Here is an 18,209-nt window from a genome sequence, read left to right on the forward strand (position 1 = left end):
TAAAAAAGGAACAAGATTGTTGTTACGACATTATGAACATATCAGAACAGGCTTTAACAAAAGTCTTTAAAGTACATAACCCTATTAAAACGTTTCCGGGGATAATTCTATGAATATAGAAATAAATACGGCGAAATATAGTCTTAGTTGTGGTCCACTACAGTATTACATCATATTGCAATAAAGTTTGATTTAAAATTATTACAATATGCATCTTTGAACTTTGACAATATATTGTGCTTCTGTCGGTAAGACTGATGTCGACAGCGGATTATGCCTTTAATTGCTGGCGGCTGATTTCTTAGCAGATTAAACAATTGTAACATACCTTGTGTATCAACTATACTAACCAGTTTGCAACAGAAGTTATTTCACTATAATTTTGGGAAATGTGAAAAGAGCAAATGACGTTTTATACAGTACATGTAAGTACCTATAGATGTTTCCCAACTTTCTTTGAATATATTGCACTGATCTGTTTTATGCACATGTCAGGAAACTATGTGTATTGAGAACAAATATTTTATATTCTATTTTTCAGTAAGTCTACATAACGAATCCATGATATCTCGGTCTATAACAAAATCGGACTATAATAAACTCGGCCTCCCAAAATCGGACTATAACAAACTCGGACTATACCAAACTCGGACTACTAGAAAAATATAAGTATGATGTTGTGGTTGTTGTTGTTATTGAAAATTTATTTTCAATTCTTAATTTAAAATGAATTTTTATCTTCAATTAATTAAATAATTTATTTTTGAACATTTTTGAAGGGGATGAAAAAAAAATACGTTAACAAGATATATTTAAAAATAAAAGTACAAAAAAAATCTTTTTGATATTCATATATTGAAAATTTACCACTGATTTGTAGTATTAATTGTAATATAAATGTCCCTCTCAGAATAAATTTTTATTATGTCTCGGTTATTGTAATAGAAAGGTATATACTATGAAAATTAGAACGAGGGGCTTTGCCCCAAGCTCTTATTTTCATAGTATATACCTTGTTATACAATATAAAATTAAGCACATATTTACAAATTGAGTAATCCTGTAATTAGTCTATTGATATGTTTTGGCTGACTGGAAGTAGCTCATTTACGTAGTTTTGTAAATCTACTCACTATAATATCATTGTAAAAGTGGGATTTCAAAAGGCACTTGACTTTAGAATGTAAAGAAAGTAGCTGCTGGTGTAAGTATGTTTATTGATATAAAGCGTTGTTTTACTATACATGTACTTATTTACATGGTAAGATGACAAAATGAATTGACCAAGAGCAGACAATTCTGAAATTGCAGTGAAAGCTTTACATTCTTGAAAACATTTTTTTTATTTCACAAAGAACCTAAAACTATCTTGAAAATGCTTTTGAATGAGTACAAACAGTTGGATCCCCCTCTCACATCTTTGGTTGAAACACCTTTTTAAAATGGCTGGATCTGCCACTGGTATGTACCCATAGGTAGTCTAGTCGATAGTGTATATGCATGAAATATTTGTCACTTGACATTAAGCAACAAATTATCGTCCAATTTATAACTAAATTTATCAAATTGCTTTATTAATAATTTAATTAAAATGCAATGCGCCCATTTCAATTGCTGAATCCATTACAGTTTAGTGGAATTGTTAAGAAGCCATTCACTGTCAATCAAATTTCTCTTTGTTTATTTACTAATCATAAACATCAAGGATTAAACACAATAAAAACAGGAACACACGTCAATCATACATATCTTTTGTCAATAAACATCATAAATCACAATAATATTTAAAATATAAGTTAATTGTCCTCATTTTAACATATCTAATTCAACTCATGTAACAAATATTAATCATTTCTATATACGATTTTTTTTTTTAAATATTCATTATAATCTCATAAATTCGTATATAAGTTTTGTTTTATTACAGTAATCTTCTAATCGTAGTCCTAGTTTGTTCAATATATTTCTGCATACAAATAATGGTAGGCCGAGTTTGTTATGGTCCGAGTTATTTATAGTCCAATTTTTGTATAGTCCGACTGTGCTTTAGTCCGAGTTTTCCAGCAGCGTACATAACACGCGCCGATATAAAGCTGAACATGCATTACTATTGGTACTTAGAGTTAGAAAGGACACTACGACGCACTAAAGATATCGAACAGCACAACGAATCACTCCAATCACAAAAACATGACTCCACCAAACCAAAATATACTTACTACAGTCCTCTGTTGGTTCAAACTTCCACAAAAACCATGTATGGTGTATGGCAAATGGTGCAATGGTAGAAGGTGTATGATGTAGAGTGAATGGTGTAATGGTTTATGGTGTAATGGAGTATGGTGAATGGGGTATGGTGAATAGTAAATGGTGTATGGTGTATGGTATAATGGTGAATGGTGAATGGTGAAATAGTGTATGCTGTAATTGTGTATGGTGTAATGGTGTATGGTGAATGGTGTAATGGTGAATGGTGTTATGGTGTATGGTGAATGATGTATAGTGTCAGTGGGAAAATTACATCATCCAAGAACTGTAGCTAAAACTGAGAGAACAAAACAACAAAAGGTCCTAAAATAAGGCACACAATATAGTGTTGTATTTCTAATTGTTTGTGTCCTTTAGATGTGTATTGTTTAATAAGATAATTGTTTTATAAAATGGAGTTTACATTTCCCTTTATTCACATTTAAAATTTATAAAGTGCATATTTGACATTGTATTCAATACATCATATACATACATACCATAAATGTTCTTTCGATCAGGCATCCCCTGTTCTATTTTTGGAATATCTAGTAAAAACAGGTTAAGGGTTATTTAATACATATAATTGATTAAAGTAATGACTAAACATACGCTCTCGATATCAGTGAACACGACACGGTTTTCTACAATATATATATATATATATATATATACAACTCGTCTAAACATCAACCCAACAATGTTAGATCTGTAAATTTGCTTTCGCAAATTTTTGGTTCTTCCCTCGCCGGGATTCGAACCCATGCTACTGTGATATCGTGACACCAAATCGCCTGCACTGCAGCCGTCCCGCTAGACCACACGACCACCTGGGCTTTCAAAAAAAGAGCTTTCGGTGGCCATATGTTACCTTTCCACGTCAGTTTTAATCTAGCGGCGTACTACAGTACATGATATATTAGGCATGCAGATGTTATTGTTACAGATCAGCTAAATTATCTATAGTAAAGGATCCTACAAATTAATGTAAGATACAGTCACAGAAAATAATTATATTCATAAGTACGTCTGAGTCAGTGACAAACCTACAACAGATGTGTCCATCGGATCGCCATCAATGATGGTGATCCGATGGACACATCTGTTGTAGGGTTGTCACTGACGCAGACGTACTTATATATATATATATATATATATATATACAATCTTATAGTTCACTTGTATCAAAGGGATAGTAACACAAACACCTATCATAAAAAATACAGTGATCACAGGTGATCAGACAGGGAAACGGGATGCTGCTCCGCATGTGACACACGTGATATTGAACCTTAAAGAATATAGTCGATAACAGTTGTTATCTGATTGTTTTTGGTTTGACTAATAGTGTCATACACAAAAGAGTAAAATTTGCATGCATCTTAGGGAAAGACATAATTCTTTTAGTTAAAGTCAAGTGTATGATGTATAATAACCAGTTTTAACTCATCGATGGATTATTTATGATTACATTTCAGTGTGAAAGTCAAAATTCAAAACGATTATCAAGTAACAAGTCCATTTTCAGTAAACTTTGTATCTTATTTTTTGCTTAGTCTATATTGTAAATACCTTTATCAGGTTTATCTGGAACATTTGGTACCCAAGTTTTAAATCTAGTGTATGGCTGAGGGCTCTCAGTAGGTGATGTTTGTGCTACATAAACAAGAATTAATCAAGTTTAAACCTCGATATAAAATGACTTAAAGTAAAATTGTGTATCCCTTATTACATTTACGCTAACCTAATCTAAATCAATATTTTGATGTTTAGAATATTTTTTTGGCGATCTTGGTGAAATGGCACAATTCAACTGTAAAATAAAACCAAAAGACATTTTTGAATTACATTAATCAGAAATAAAATTGCTTTACAGCGTTCAAGAGTTCTGTTTACACGATAACAGAATTATAAGGCGATCATTTAAGAAACCTTTTAAAAGATGAAAAAAGGTCTGCGTGAAGAAAATCCAATGACTTTATGATGTATACTTTGATGAATTTGTAAACCGTACCATGTACTCCTTGAAGAGACCATCCTTTCAGAATTGCTCTTACAATTACGTCTTCCATTTTCCCACCATTTTTGCTGTGCAAGTCAAAAATTGTTACCTAAAATAATATAAACATGAAATCATTAATACATATATTTCATGAAAGAGATTTACTGCTCAAAACATTTGCCTCCAAAAGTTTGTACGACATTGAGGCTTTACTGGCTTACTACAGAATTGATATGGGTAAGGTTTCCTGTTAATGTAGACTAGTGTTTAGTTCGAATATAAGACACACATCAATTAGTACCTTTATTGCAGTTATATTTGTATAATTTGTTAAAACTTTGTTAAATTCTAATAGTACTTGAAGCCAAAATATATAGAAATACAAAATGTAATGAAATAACAAAGAAACCATCACTGATGGTACAATAGAAAAACATTTTTATGCTTATAGGTTTAGACTGTGCTTGAAGGAAAACTGTATTGAACAAATACTGCTTTTCAACGTTGAGAATGCTAATCTCTTTTTTACCTCACTATTCGTACATGCTCTGAAAGGTGTAGACAAAAGGCGAATAATATATGACGAGCAAATATCATAAATGTTTAAAGTCATTAAAAAAAAAATCATGAAAAAGTTAATGTGGATATATTTTAGAGATGTTACCTACAAAAGACAAGTGTGAGTAACATATTTGTGAATATATGAAACGTTAAAAACACATTGACCGTTAGTTGACCTCCAGCCAATTTTGTTTTTCGTCAATAGATTACTCTCTTGTCAAACTTAAGCACCATTTTTAGTAATTTGAGAGCCCCATCATCCAAACTAGAGGTATCGAACTCCTTGACGAAAGTCAATCAAGATCACAACCCGTCCTCTGTCAAACTACCATTGATATATTTCAAATATTTTTTTTTCAATTAAGTTTTGAAGTTTTCGTAATAACTTTTCTCACCATGTAACGATATTTCTCTATTTCCTCCATCATTGTCTTTAAATTCATATATTCTTCACTGTTTATGCAGATTCCAAGTAATAAAGCAGCATTTTCGGCTAAAATTCGGTCTTTCTCACTAAAATTCAGAACTTACTTTGTTATATTACTTCACCGAGATGATTTGAAAACTCATTTATAGAAGAAAATAAGAAAAACAAATTACCGTGATAACACGACAAAAGACAAAAAATATATTAAAGAACATGAACCAAACACTAAACTTAGAGTAAATGTAGATGCCCAAGCAGGATAGGCGATTTCCTGCACCAGTAAGTAATATAAAAGTGATAAAGAGAACTGAACATTTGATGACCGAAAGTTCTTGTAGATTGTCACAAGCGCTTATTTCAGAAAAAAATTGTAAGCGTTCCGCGGAACCCAGTGTCTCGCCTACTTTTGCTGTAACAAAAATGAGGGGGAAAATACAAATATTCTTCTTGATACTATCTTCTGATTGTAAGAAGCTTCTTTCCAAGTTTGGTAAAAATCCAGGATAGTTTATGAATATAATAAATGTTTAAAAACTTTAACTGCAGACTGTATGTAATGTTAATTTATAAGTAAAATACAAAATATTAACAAAATTTCCTTCTTAATACTAGCTTTTGATCATAAACAAGCTTGGTACAAATTAAAAGTAGTATAAGAAAGATATTTTTTTTTTAAATTCAACCACAGAGTGAATGTGTTGTTTCTTGGCCATTTATAAGTAAAAGAAGGAAAATATGTAATTTTATTTTTTCAAAATTTACTTCTGGATACTATCTTTTGATCATACACAAGCTTCTGTCCACGTTTGGAAGTAATCCAGTATAGTTTAAGAAAGTTATTAAAATTTCAAAAACTTTAACCACAGAGTGAATATTTGTGGACGCTGCCGACACCGACGACGACGGAATTTAGGATCGCTTAGTCTCGCTTTTTCGACAAAAGTCGAAGGCTCGACAAAAGTCGAAGGCTCGACAAAAATCGCATCACTATTCCTGAATTAGACCCGTACCGTCTTCGATTATCTCCACTTTATTGAGATCGATAGTGAGTGTAATCTAACGCGAAAGTTACATAATGGAAATCCTCATGGTCATCCGCTGTAGAAATCGTTTTTTCCTCTGTGAATTTCGTTAATATATAGATTATTTAAGGTAACTATGAACCATACACCAGCGGTTTGATGACAGCCTCTTGTTTATCTTTAAATCATCTTAATCTGTTTAGATTAGGCAATATTGAGTGTTTCGCCTGCCTGGCTGGTCATGATTGAATTTGTGTGTTTTGAAATAACGTTTTTTACTACAGTTTTACATGTAAATAAACTACAGATTGTCAAAAATCTATAAAGATAAGATCAATTTCAGATAAAACCATAGAAGCATTTCATTGACTTACAAGAAATGAATTGCTTAATTCCTATTGGCTTGACTTGGATATAGTATTGAGATCATAAATATACTAATTGCTGAAGTCAATCGTAGTCCGTTGCAGACGGACATACAACAAGTTATAAGAACAGCTAACACTGCTTATTTAAAAGAGGGACACAAGAGACCAAAGGGACAGTCAAACTCATAAATCCAAAACAAACTGACAACGCCATGGCTAAAAATGATAAAGACAAACAGAAAAACAATAGTACACATGACACAACATAGAAAACTAAAGAATAAACAACACGAACCCCCACCAAAATTAGGGGTAAATCTCAGGTGCTCCGGAAGGGTAAGGAGATCCTGCTCCACATGTGGCACCCGTCGTGTTGCTTATGTGATTACACATCCGGTAAATAGTCTAATTCGGTAGGTCACATTTATGAAAGGGAAGGGGATTGTAGTTACGACGTAAGGAACATATCCGATATCATTTGTGAAACGTTTTTTTCATAACGTGAACCACCTCGTGATGGCGTTCGTAACATTTACGAAGGAATGATTTCAACTTCACCATTTAGAACTCTTGGTTTGAAAGCTTCCTTGTGAGCAGTAACCCTCTATTGAGAAAATCATGATTTAAACTAGAATTATTATCAATTAAAAGAGACCGGTTGGACTATTAGAAGTTGACATGAATATCAAGTATATTGTCATTTTATAAATGTCCTGTTACAAAACTTAGAACTTTGCGAAAAAACTAAGGATTTTCTTATCCCAGGACTAGATAACCTTAGACTAATTTGGCACACCGTTTTGGAATTTTGGATACTCAATGCTCTTCAACTTTGTTGTTGTTTAGCTTTATAACTTTTTGATTTGAGTGTCACTGAGGAGTTTTTTTAAATGAAACGTTAGTCTGGCGAAAATATGAAATTTTAATCCTGATATCTATGATTGTATTTCTGCTCGAATCCAAACAAGTTTAATAGGCCAAATAAAGTATGAATTTGAAGAGCATTGAGAACAAACAGTTCATGAAAGTTTAGTCAAAAACAGCTATAAGGTACTTTGTTCATAAGGTAGTAAAAATTAAGTAATTTAAAAATTACTTAGTTTTGTAAACAGATAATTTAGAACTATGACAACAGCCGCATCGAACAAGTGGTTGTGGAATAAAATCATCAAAGAAACCAGGATTAAAATTTTGTATTTGCGTAGACAACCGACCACCATATTAGATTTCAAGATGCAAGTCAAAATATAAAGCAGACTAAGCTGTATCTGAATTTCAAATTATTAAGTGAGAGAAAACCATCCATATACCGAAATGTAAAGTTAATAGGCAATGCTACCTTCTTTGCATTAATTGAAAATAATTTGTTTGAATCAGAATGAATGTGTACAAATTATGATCTATCCATCCTTCTTGTATCTGCGTTCATGATATTGTTTCTACGTTCATAATTTTCAATCTGGAACACAGTAGGACCAAAGAGTTTAATTTGACTTTTAGGCAAGAATAGGGAATACTTGTAAAGGGTAGAAGATATCAATTGTTTTAAACTATAGCAAAAAGTCAAATCACAAAAATACTGAACTCCGGGGAAATTTAAAACGGAAAGTCACTAATCAAATGGAAAAATCAAATGATAAAACACATCAACCGAATGGACAACAAATGTCATTTTCGTGACATGGTACAGGCGTTTAAAATGTAGAAAATGGTGGATTGCATTAGTTGTATTAGATTATATGTGTTCTTAAATACATGTCCATAGCCCCATCAAGGCTTTGTTATAAATGAATTTTTGCATATAAGACATTATTATAACCGTAACTCATTAGGAGAGAGTATGCGTGTCCTGTTTTCTGATTCACCATGCTCTCCCTATCGAGATTATCCTTCGTTAACTTGTATATATGACATTTTCTAAAGTCTTATGCATCAATAATAACTGACCTGCTGGATGTTTCTTTGATGTATTCAATAATAAAATCTACTGCTTTACCAGAACCTTTTACTAAAAGAACTGGTACTTTTCTTTGAATAAACGACAGTATTTGATGGACAGTAGTGACGTCACCTTCTACTGCAATAATTACTACTGGAACTCTCATGTTGAGAACAGCTGCAACAATTGAAAGTTATTACACACATAGGCAGTTATAATAAACAGCTTTCCTTAGAAGAAAGATTTGTAAAATAAGGTGAAGTTGAGTATTACGGGGTAAAACTGACTTAAATACAGACTTAATGGATGCTTAATTCATACTCAAATCGTGAGCGACAAACCAATTATGTCATGACAATATGTGACACAAATCAAATTAACACAACATCAGCCTAAAAGCATTTAAATTTAAAGAAAAGAAAAAGAATATCAAATGTTTTCTCTATACGTTACGCATTTTGACATAGTTTGAGAACATGGTAATATAAATTGTGCAATAAAAAAGACAAAATTAATAATATCGAACATTCGACCTTCATGTCCCACATTTTAATTTATCGCACCGCGGGTAAAAAATTAAATCATAAAAATATTGAACTTAAAGGAAAATCAATTCGCAAAATTCATAATCACATGGCAATATCAAATAACAAAAAGTACCAAAAACGAATGGACAAATTATCGCGTTGTGATTGGTTTAACGCCGTTACATGGTGACCCTCTATGAGACAGAAGGGAGTTAGTAAATTTCATAGGGGGTTCATGCCGCGTTAATGGTGACGTAATGTATTAGTGTTGTTGTGTTGCATTGTTTATTATTCAACAAAACGCAGCAGAAAAAGTCCAGCGTGTTTCACATTTTTATTTAGTGTTTTCTATGTAAAAATGACATTTATTAACTGGACAGTTATTCCAGTGTTTATTATATTGATTTAAATTTAGTTTTCGGGAAGTCATTAAGAGATAGATTCTTGGATTATTTATCGACAAAATATTATCAAGATAACGATAAGTGTTGATTGGTCTTTTCTTAGTTTGTACCTACACTGTCTCGGGTGGGCGGGAAGTGATTAAAGGGGGAATTTCGCTGGTTTTCTATTACCCCACTCTTTTTATATAATTTAGATTTATGTATATCTTTTCATATATTATGAGGTAAAAATGTTATCTTTTACCATAGTGTTTGTGTTTCGTTTGGTGTGTAATGTAACAGTGGAATACAAAAGTACCGAAAGAGAGAAAATTGGTTGATAAAACGATCAGGAACACCAAGAAAGACGACAGCCAAAGATACGGGAACTTATCATATATTTCTGATAGTTTCCCGACATATAAACATATTTTCAGGCAATTAAAAATGGAAATTTGAAATGTGTAAAAGACAACAACTCGACCAAAGGACAGAAAACAGCCGAAACTGTGAATCATAACCATACTTGATAAAGTCTGCTTCATTTTGTATTAAAGGGGGACAAGAAATGTCAATGGTAATATCAAAAATATGTCTTTTAATGCTCTTCAACTTCGTACTTTATTTGGCTTTTTTAAAACTTTTTTGGATTGAGCGTCACTGATGAGTCTTTTGTAGACGAAACGCGTGTCTGGCGTATATATAAAATTTAGTCCTGGTATCTATGATGAGTTTATTTAACTGTATTGCCGTTATACACGTGCTTACCCCCAATCTGCATGCTTCTTTGTTGATTGTTTACTTCGGTGACAATCGGGAAAACTCGGCTTCAAAACACGACTATCAATTAGCTGCTATCTTTTCACAACAGACCGAGTGAAAAATGTTTATTACGATTATACACAATGGATGCGTAAAAAATGATAAAATCGTGTACAGAAGACTAAAGTTATGATGTATACATGCATTGTTCAAGAATTTGATTAACACTATTTTTCACTAGAAACTAGTTTCATAACTTTATTAACATGAGTTGCATCAAATAAATTTCAAAAGAAGGAAACTTTTGGCATTTTTAACTTTTTTTGGATTCGAGCGTCACTGATGAGTCTTTTGTAGACGAAACGCGCCTCTGGCGTATACACTAAATTTAGTCCTGGTATCTATGATGAGTTTATTGTTCATTAATAATTCCTCTTTTCTACAATATCTATAAATAAACAGATTTGCAAATCGTTGATATAAACGTCCATAATATTAAATTGAAAACACGTTTAATAAATTTAGCGCTCGAAGCACTTTTCTGGATTAACCTCCACCAGAAACGCTCAAAGACAAATATTTGAATGCCGAGTATGTATAAGTACCGAATCGAAACAGCTGAGGAGCTATATGAAAACAATACCTAAAAAATGTAAGTGAAATTCCATCTAAGGTCAAATGTATAAGTGATTTTTATCATTTAGAGGTGGAGATAAAACGATATTTTACAGTTTTTTTCTTGTAGTTTAAAATCTATATCAATTAAGCTTATCATTAACTTATTGGTAATAGAAAGGATTTGTGCTCTATACTTATCCTTGGTAATCGAGTTCAGTTGATTAATGTGTTAAACTTGCAATATAGTTGGATGTTTTATGTATACTAAATAGTTCTCGAATGTATCATCAGGTCTATAATTTTTTATACGCCAGACGCGCGATTTGTATGCATAAGATCATCAGTGACACTTACATCAAAATAGTTATAAAGCCAAACAAGTACATATTTGAAGAGCGTTTTAGACCAAGAATTCCAAAAAGTTGTGCTTAATCCGGCTAACGTAATCTATTCCTGGGATAAGAATATCCTTAGTTTTTCGAAAAATTCAACGTTTTGTAACAGGAAATTCATTAAAATTACCATATAATTGACATTCATGTCAACACCGAAGTGCTGAGTACTGGGCTGGTGATACCCCCTCCGGGATGAAACGTCCACCAGCAGTAGCATCGACCCAGTTGTGTAAACAGTTTAGGCTAGTCACACTGTTACGTTTTAAGAGCTACGTTTCACAACGTTTTGAAAGCGTATCGAAACGGGAATATACGTAACAAAGCGTATCGGTATCGAAACGTAGTGATCCCTTGCTCAAAACTGGACCTGTCCGTATATTTTGAAAATTCAACAACAAACGTAGCGAAAATTGAAACGAAGTAGATACCTAGAAAATACGTATAAAAGATTAGCGTAACACAACAAAACGTGCTTACTACATATCGAAACGCATCAATGAGTGGTGAAAACGTGGGTCGTGCTTATACGTAACAAAACGTAATATAAGAAAAGAGTACAAACCTAGTAAAAACCTAGTTTTCATAATAGCGTAACATTTTTGTTCAAACCGTAGTTAAAACGTAGTAAAACTTGACAGCGTTATCGGGGCTTTATTAAAGGTATTAGGTCAATAATTTAATACGCCAGACAATCACAAAGTTGAAGAGTAAGGTAATACGTGTTGATGCTTGTTAAATTAATTTTTTTTAATAGTGTTTGTGCATTCAAAAAAAAAATTTATGTTCAGTATTACATTTGCGAGATCGCTTCAAAATTGTAATGAGTGCTTAAAGTTGTCATACATTTAATTTGGTCTCTATAGAAGAGACATTGATGTAAATTATTAATAAATAAACGTGTTGAAATATTAATATGTAAATCTTATATGATTAAAGTATTGCGGGTAGTTCTTCACTCTGTTTATTCCACATTGTAACATGTTCTGTTTACCAGTCAATTCAAACATTGCACGTTTGAATTGTCTTATGATATGTTTGTTTATTTTCCTTTCGCGAAATCTGTTTTAGGAAAAAAAAACAATTATCAACCTGTGCATAAGTGATAGTCTACCTTTACTTTTGTTGGTCAGTAGTGGTGTATACTGTTGTGATAACTCTGAAAGTAGATTAGCTAAGAAGTTGTTGAACCATTTAAAATCCTTTTCGATATTTCGACCATTTTCCTCGGTATTCTTTTTTTCAGTTTTTTCACTTGTTGTTGGAACCTGTGGGTTGAGCTGAAAAGTCCATCTGTCATTCTTTTTCTGCAGAACAATAGTATATTCACCATTAAGGGCAATTTGATGACGAGAAAAAACAGAAGGTACCTTTATTTTAGATAACAATTTTATATTAAGATTCATCTTGTACTCATCTTTGAAAACCTTTACCACGTTTTCAAGTATACGTGTTTTAGCTTTTGTCAATGTACTTGTCAAAGCCAAAGTCAATTCTTTTTGACTATTGTTATGCGTTTATTTTTCTACATTGGTTAGAGGTATAGGGGGAGGGTTGAGATCTCACAAACATGTTTAACCCCGCCGCATTTTTGCGCCTGTCCCAAGTTAGGAGCCTCTGGCCTTTGTTAGTCTAGTATTATTTTTATATTAGTTTCTTGTGTACAATTTGGAAATTAGTATGGCGTTCATTATCACTGAACCAGTATATATTTGTTTAGGGGCCAGCTGAATGACGCCTCCGGGTGCGGGAATTTCTCGCTACATTGAAGACCTGTTGGTGACCTTCTGCTGCTGTTTTTTATTTGGTCGGGTTGTTGTCTCTTTGACACATTCCCCATTTCCATTCTCAATTTTATTTGTCAATTTTTTGCAATATATAGAATATACAGATCAACCAAAAATAACAAAAGACACTATAAGTGGGAAATTTGTTAGAAGCGACAAATTATGTATCGACATTTTGACGAAAGGCCAGCTATTGTTACTAGGTGGATCGTACAATTTTGACTAAGTTTTCATCTGTTAATTTAAAGTTATCAAATACAATCATGTGTTGGACTCAGTTTAAGGCGCCTCTATATCTAAAAACATGTTTGTAGCATCATTCACTTCACCTGTAAAAGTTGCGTGCTTTTATTATAAAGTGACTAATCATACCAATATGTTGGCATATTGTCTATTGTTGGGCATTTTGAAATTGGTGGACATTATGGAATTTGTTTTAAATGGCCTTATATTAAAAAACAATTTAAGCATTACTATGAACGTTTTTTTCCTACTTTTACCGAAAAGCAATCAGTTGTTCTAACTTGTTGAAGGTAGGCGTAAAACAATAGAAAGACGAAAACAATTTTCAATAGTACTCCAATGCCTCTCCAACATGCGAAACATGTAGGTAACCAATTGCAGGGCTTGTAAAAACGCTGCAATGCATTGTCAATAGCTGATCCACTATGACCGCTGGATATCGAGAGTCATGTAAATGCATAAAAGCAACATTAAAACACAAAGCATTTATTATTTCTCTTCTTAAAAGACTTAAGAATGTGTTGCTAAATGTTTATTCTCTTGCATTTGCATTTTTTTCTCTCAACTATCAGTTACTGTTAAATTTTTTTTTATAAAGTTGTTACTTTTGAGACGCCATTTTATTTTCTATCACATTTTGAAGAAAGTAAATCTTTGTCTCTATAGGGTTTCAAACGTATTTTGCATTGTTAGAAATTTAAAAGATGATATGAAGTCATGTAAACATAAACTAGAACTGTGTAAATTGTTTGAACCACCATTCAAATTGAATTGAACATTTTTATTTCAACGTTAAAGCCACATATAACATGTATAACAAACATAATTTTGGTTTGCATTTGTTTCCAAAACAATTTTCATTATGTTTGCACGATTTTAAACATTATGTTTGTTTTACATTTCTTACGGTGCCATAAAGCATTTTGAATTATGTCGTCATTTTAAATTGTGTCGTCTTTTTGAAAACATAATCTATTTCCCTAGTCTGTGTCTATAACATATCATCAGCTAACCAAATGTGTTAAAAAATATTGAAAACAACACGTTTAATAATTTCTTGTGTCCGAAGCGCTTTTCTGGATTTACCTCCATCAGGAACGCTCAAAGCCAAACAATTGAAATATAAAGATATATAAGTACCAACAATCTTCGAAGAGCTATATGTCAAAAAGCCCCTAAGTAATTGTCAAATTCATCTGAAGCCAACTTTGCTTGAGGAGTTTAAACCTTAGTTTCATAATAATTTCAAAATTTATTAACGGATAATTTCAGTACATTTTGCTAAATCATGTCAGTACCGAAGCACTGACTGCTGAGCTGATGATACCCTCGGGGACTGACAGTCCACCAGCAGAGGTATCGACAAAGTGCTGTAAAATATTGAAAACAACACGTTTAATAATTTCTTGCGTCCGAAACGCTTTTCTGGACTAACCTGCACCAGGAACGCTCAAAGCCAAACATTTGGAATCCGAAAATATCCAAATACCGAAAATCGTTGAAGAGCTATATGTCAAAAATACCTTTTACAGTTCGGTGTTTTTGTGTTTTTACTTTATTTCATCTGTTTGTCCTTTTCCGTTTTGACGATGCTGTTGTTTCGTTTTCTTCAATTTATGTTCTCTTAGTCTTAATCATCATACAAAAATTCATAAATATTGGCATAATATAGTATGTAAGTGAGGAGAAACGCGAACCGGTCATTCATGAACGAATACAAAACTGTCATTAATGAAAAAAATAAGGGAATAAAATCCAAATTTAAACATCGAAGAAATTTTCTTTTCAATTCTATAGACATTTCTGAGCAATTTATACTTTTTGATGTCTGCCTAATACATTTGGAGACAGACAAGCATGTCAGAATCATTTGACACTCTCATAAAAAGTAGCCGCAATACAAGTATCTAAATGAGCGCTTTTTTCATTTGTGTCGAAGTTTTAGAATACATGTAGCAATTTGAAATCATTTATTCAAACAACACTTTTTTTTTATAAATGTTACCTTATCTTTTACATCGCTTGTTTTAACTATCGTGTCATTCCATGGTTTGATTGCAACTAACGTTACTTTCTGGTTTCTGTCATTCGTCTCATCATCTTGATCTGTATCATCCACCAATGGGCTGCCTTTTAAAGCCATGTCTACCAGAGAACTAACGCCATCTTTCTCTCCTCTATATATAATCCAGCTTTCTGCAATGAAAGAGTTGTGAGCAATACTATAATGTCCTTTTGCGGAAGTCCTCTCACTTTTGACTTTGCTATTACACATTGTTGATAAGGTTCTGGTATCTTGCAAAAGACTACAGCGAACATAAAGTCAGTGTAAAAATATTTCGTAACGATAGCTACACAAGTATATACTCTTGCATAATTATACTGGCATATGTGAATGGATGATTAATTAGTTGATGGATTGGTCTTAAACGCCACTTTCAACACGATCATGATATTACGTGGCTATTCCAGGATGCTTAGGCTAGAATGAATTTGTTATATAACTCATTTAAGAATTGTTCAGGCTCTCCTGAAAGTATACCGTTATCAACTTATTGATTTTCATATGATGAAAACATTATCTTTACAAATTGACGTATATAATATATTTGTTGAAAAGCTTGACGCCTCAATGTAATTACCTTTCCAGATTTTTCTGTCTAGGAATATTTACAATACTTTTTACAGAACTCTCAGATTTTAACATCTGACGCCAGTCTTTTGGAATGGCTTTTTTTAAATATTTATTTCTGAAATCATATCATTCATACATAAGTTTTTCAGGATAAAATGTTGAGATAAAAAAGAGGAAGGTTTGGCATGCCACAAAACCAGGTTTAACCCACCATTTTTCCTTTAAAAATGTCCTGTACCAAGTCAGGAATATGGCAATTGTTATTGGCTACTTGCTGACTTGTTTCTTTATTATTATGAGGCAGACTTCATGCAGGAACTTCTCAGGAAGAAAGATAAGAAGTTAGCAATATCCTTTAACTCTACTTTCCGCTATATAGATGACGTTCTTTCACTAAACAATTCAAAATTTGGTGACTATGTGGAACGCATCTATCCAATCGAATTGGAGATAAAGGATACTACAGATACAGTTAAGTCGGCTTCATATCTTGACTTACATCTAGAAATTGACAATGAGGGTCGGTAGATTTTTCTGGGTGTTGCCAAAGCTTGAGACGAATGTAAAAAAACATCCCGTTGACCGACTTCTGAGGCCTGCTTCTAATGATCCCTACAACAATGATAGTCGTGTCATATACCATTGTATATATGAATCAATTTAAATTTACGGCATATAAAGTTAAAGTAGGTTTGACAACCGAGAAATAAAAAAATAACGTGAATTCAGGACTGGGTGTCAAAAACTTTAGTTAAGGTGGTACCCAACACTTTCACTAAAATTAATTTCGCTGGTTTAATTTTCATAAAATTTTGGCAAAGTATTTACTTTGACCCTATGACAAAAATATAAAACTTTCAAAAAATTTGAACCAAGAATTTTATTAGAAAAATTACACTGTTTATATAGCAGTTTGACAAGAACTAATTTTGATCATTGAGGAGCTTAATATTCCCTTAACAACACAACGTCATTAAAACGTTTAGGTGATTTTACAGAGTTATCTCCCTGTAGTGTTAGGTACCACCTTAAGTACCTTGTGTTATATTAAGGTATATAGGAAAACATTTTTCTGAGACAAGTGCCTGTAGATTTTTTGTCTGCCTACCGCCTGATATTACCCAACATTTAAATACTTCTCTATAAAATTCAGGGATATTTTTGTCATTGTACTAGTAAAATCTTTGTTTGGGGCCAGCTGGTACCCGCCTCGGGTACGGGATTTGGCTCGCTGTGTTTTGACCCATTAATGGCTGTCGGCTTTTTACTGTTCTTTGGCCGGGTTGTTGTTTTTTACCAATTCACTATTTCCATTTTCAATTGTATTGAAAAAGTCCTTTATTATATACGTATGCTCTCCATTTGTATGCAAAACCTTTCGCATTTAGATTTTTCTTGTCATTGTTGAAGGTCGTACGGTGGTGTATAGTTGTTACCAATTAATATATTAGGTTTCTGATGGACACTTGTCCATTGGCAAACATACCACTTCATTGTTTTTGTATATGTATTGGATACTTTACACCGTATTTTGATGGTTATGCAAAGGATCATAATGCCGAAAATCTAATGCATATTTTCTTATCTCAAATCAAAATAACAGTTCACAACAATGTCAATTCTAAGAAAACAGATAACAGCTAATTAGTCAATAACAGTTAACAGAACATATATCTTCCAAAACAACTTAAAAAGGCTCCAAAAAACTCAACAGTAAAGATTTTGCATCCCCACTCAAAAGTCAAATTAAAACAAAAAGAGATCTACTTTGCTCATATGAAATATCTACAAAATATATAATAGGTATATTTACTATCAATTACACAAATTTTCTGCATCAATGAATTGGAATATTTGACACCTTTAATTACAATTTAAAGGCACAGAACCAGGAAATATGTGCACAGAACCAAGATCGTTTTTAAAATCACCAGCACATCGTCAGGACAGAGAAAAAATAAGCAACAGAATGGTTGTTTTATTGCCGATCTGGTATAATGTAAACCAACCCAAGAGCAAAAAATCGGGACCCACTAGCACAGAACGTTCTCTCGCAGGACAACCTTACCCACCGTGTATTATAGACCCATCGATTAAAGTCATATAAAACGAGAGACTGCTGAAAAATAATGTTTATCCAATTCTTGAACCAATGCATGTATATATCATAAACTTAGTCTTCTGTGTACGAATTTATTATGTTTTACTCAAGCATATCGTATAATCGTCATTTTTTTTTCTCTCTGACTATAATGAAGAGAAACTGTGGCTGCTAATTAATTGTCGTGATATAAAG

General features: G+C 32.6%; 1 protein-coding gene across 1 annotated transcript in view; it reads right to left on the reverse strand.

Annotated features, from left to right (window-relative positions):
• Window positions 1-18,209, reverse strand: part of LOC134714505 (transient receptor potential cation channel subfamily M member-like 2) — a 64,579-nt gene that overhangs the window by 37,425 nt on the left and 8,945 nt on the right. Inside the window, exons 3-9 of the mRNA XM_063575801.1 lie at window positions 15,284-15,474; window positions 12,363-12,555; window positions 8,575-8,743; window positions 5,206-5,323; window positions 4,262-4,358; window positions 3,820-3,903; window positions 2,748-2,795 (exon numbers count right to left, since the gene is read on the reverse strand). Of these exons, the coding sequence (XP_063431871.1) occupies window positions 2,748-2,795; window positions 3,820-3,903; window positions 4,262-4,358; window positions 5,206-5,323; window positions 8,575-8,743; window positions 12,363-12,555; window positions 15,284-15,474 (900 nt within the window). The remainder of the gene's footprint in view (window positions 1-2,747; window positions 2,796-3,819; window positions 3,904-4,261; window positions 4,359-5,205; window positions 5,324-8,574; window positions 8,744-12,362; window positions 12,556-15,283; window positions 15,475-18,209) is intronic.

Source organism: Mytilus trossulus, chromosome 4, assembly GCF_036588685.1.
Source record: "Mytilus trossulus isolate FHL-02 chromosome 4, PNRI_Mtr1.1.1.hap1, whole genome shotgun sequence".
NCBI lineage: Eukaryota > Metazoa > Mollusca > Bivalvia > Mytilida > Mytilidae > Mytilus > Mytilus trossulus.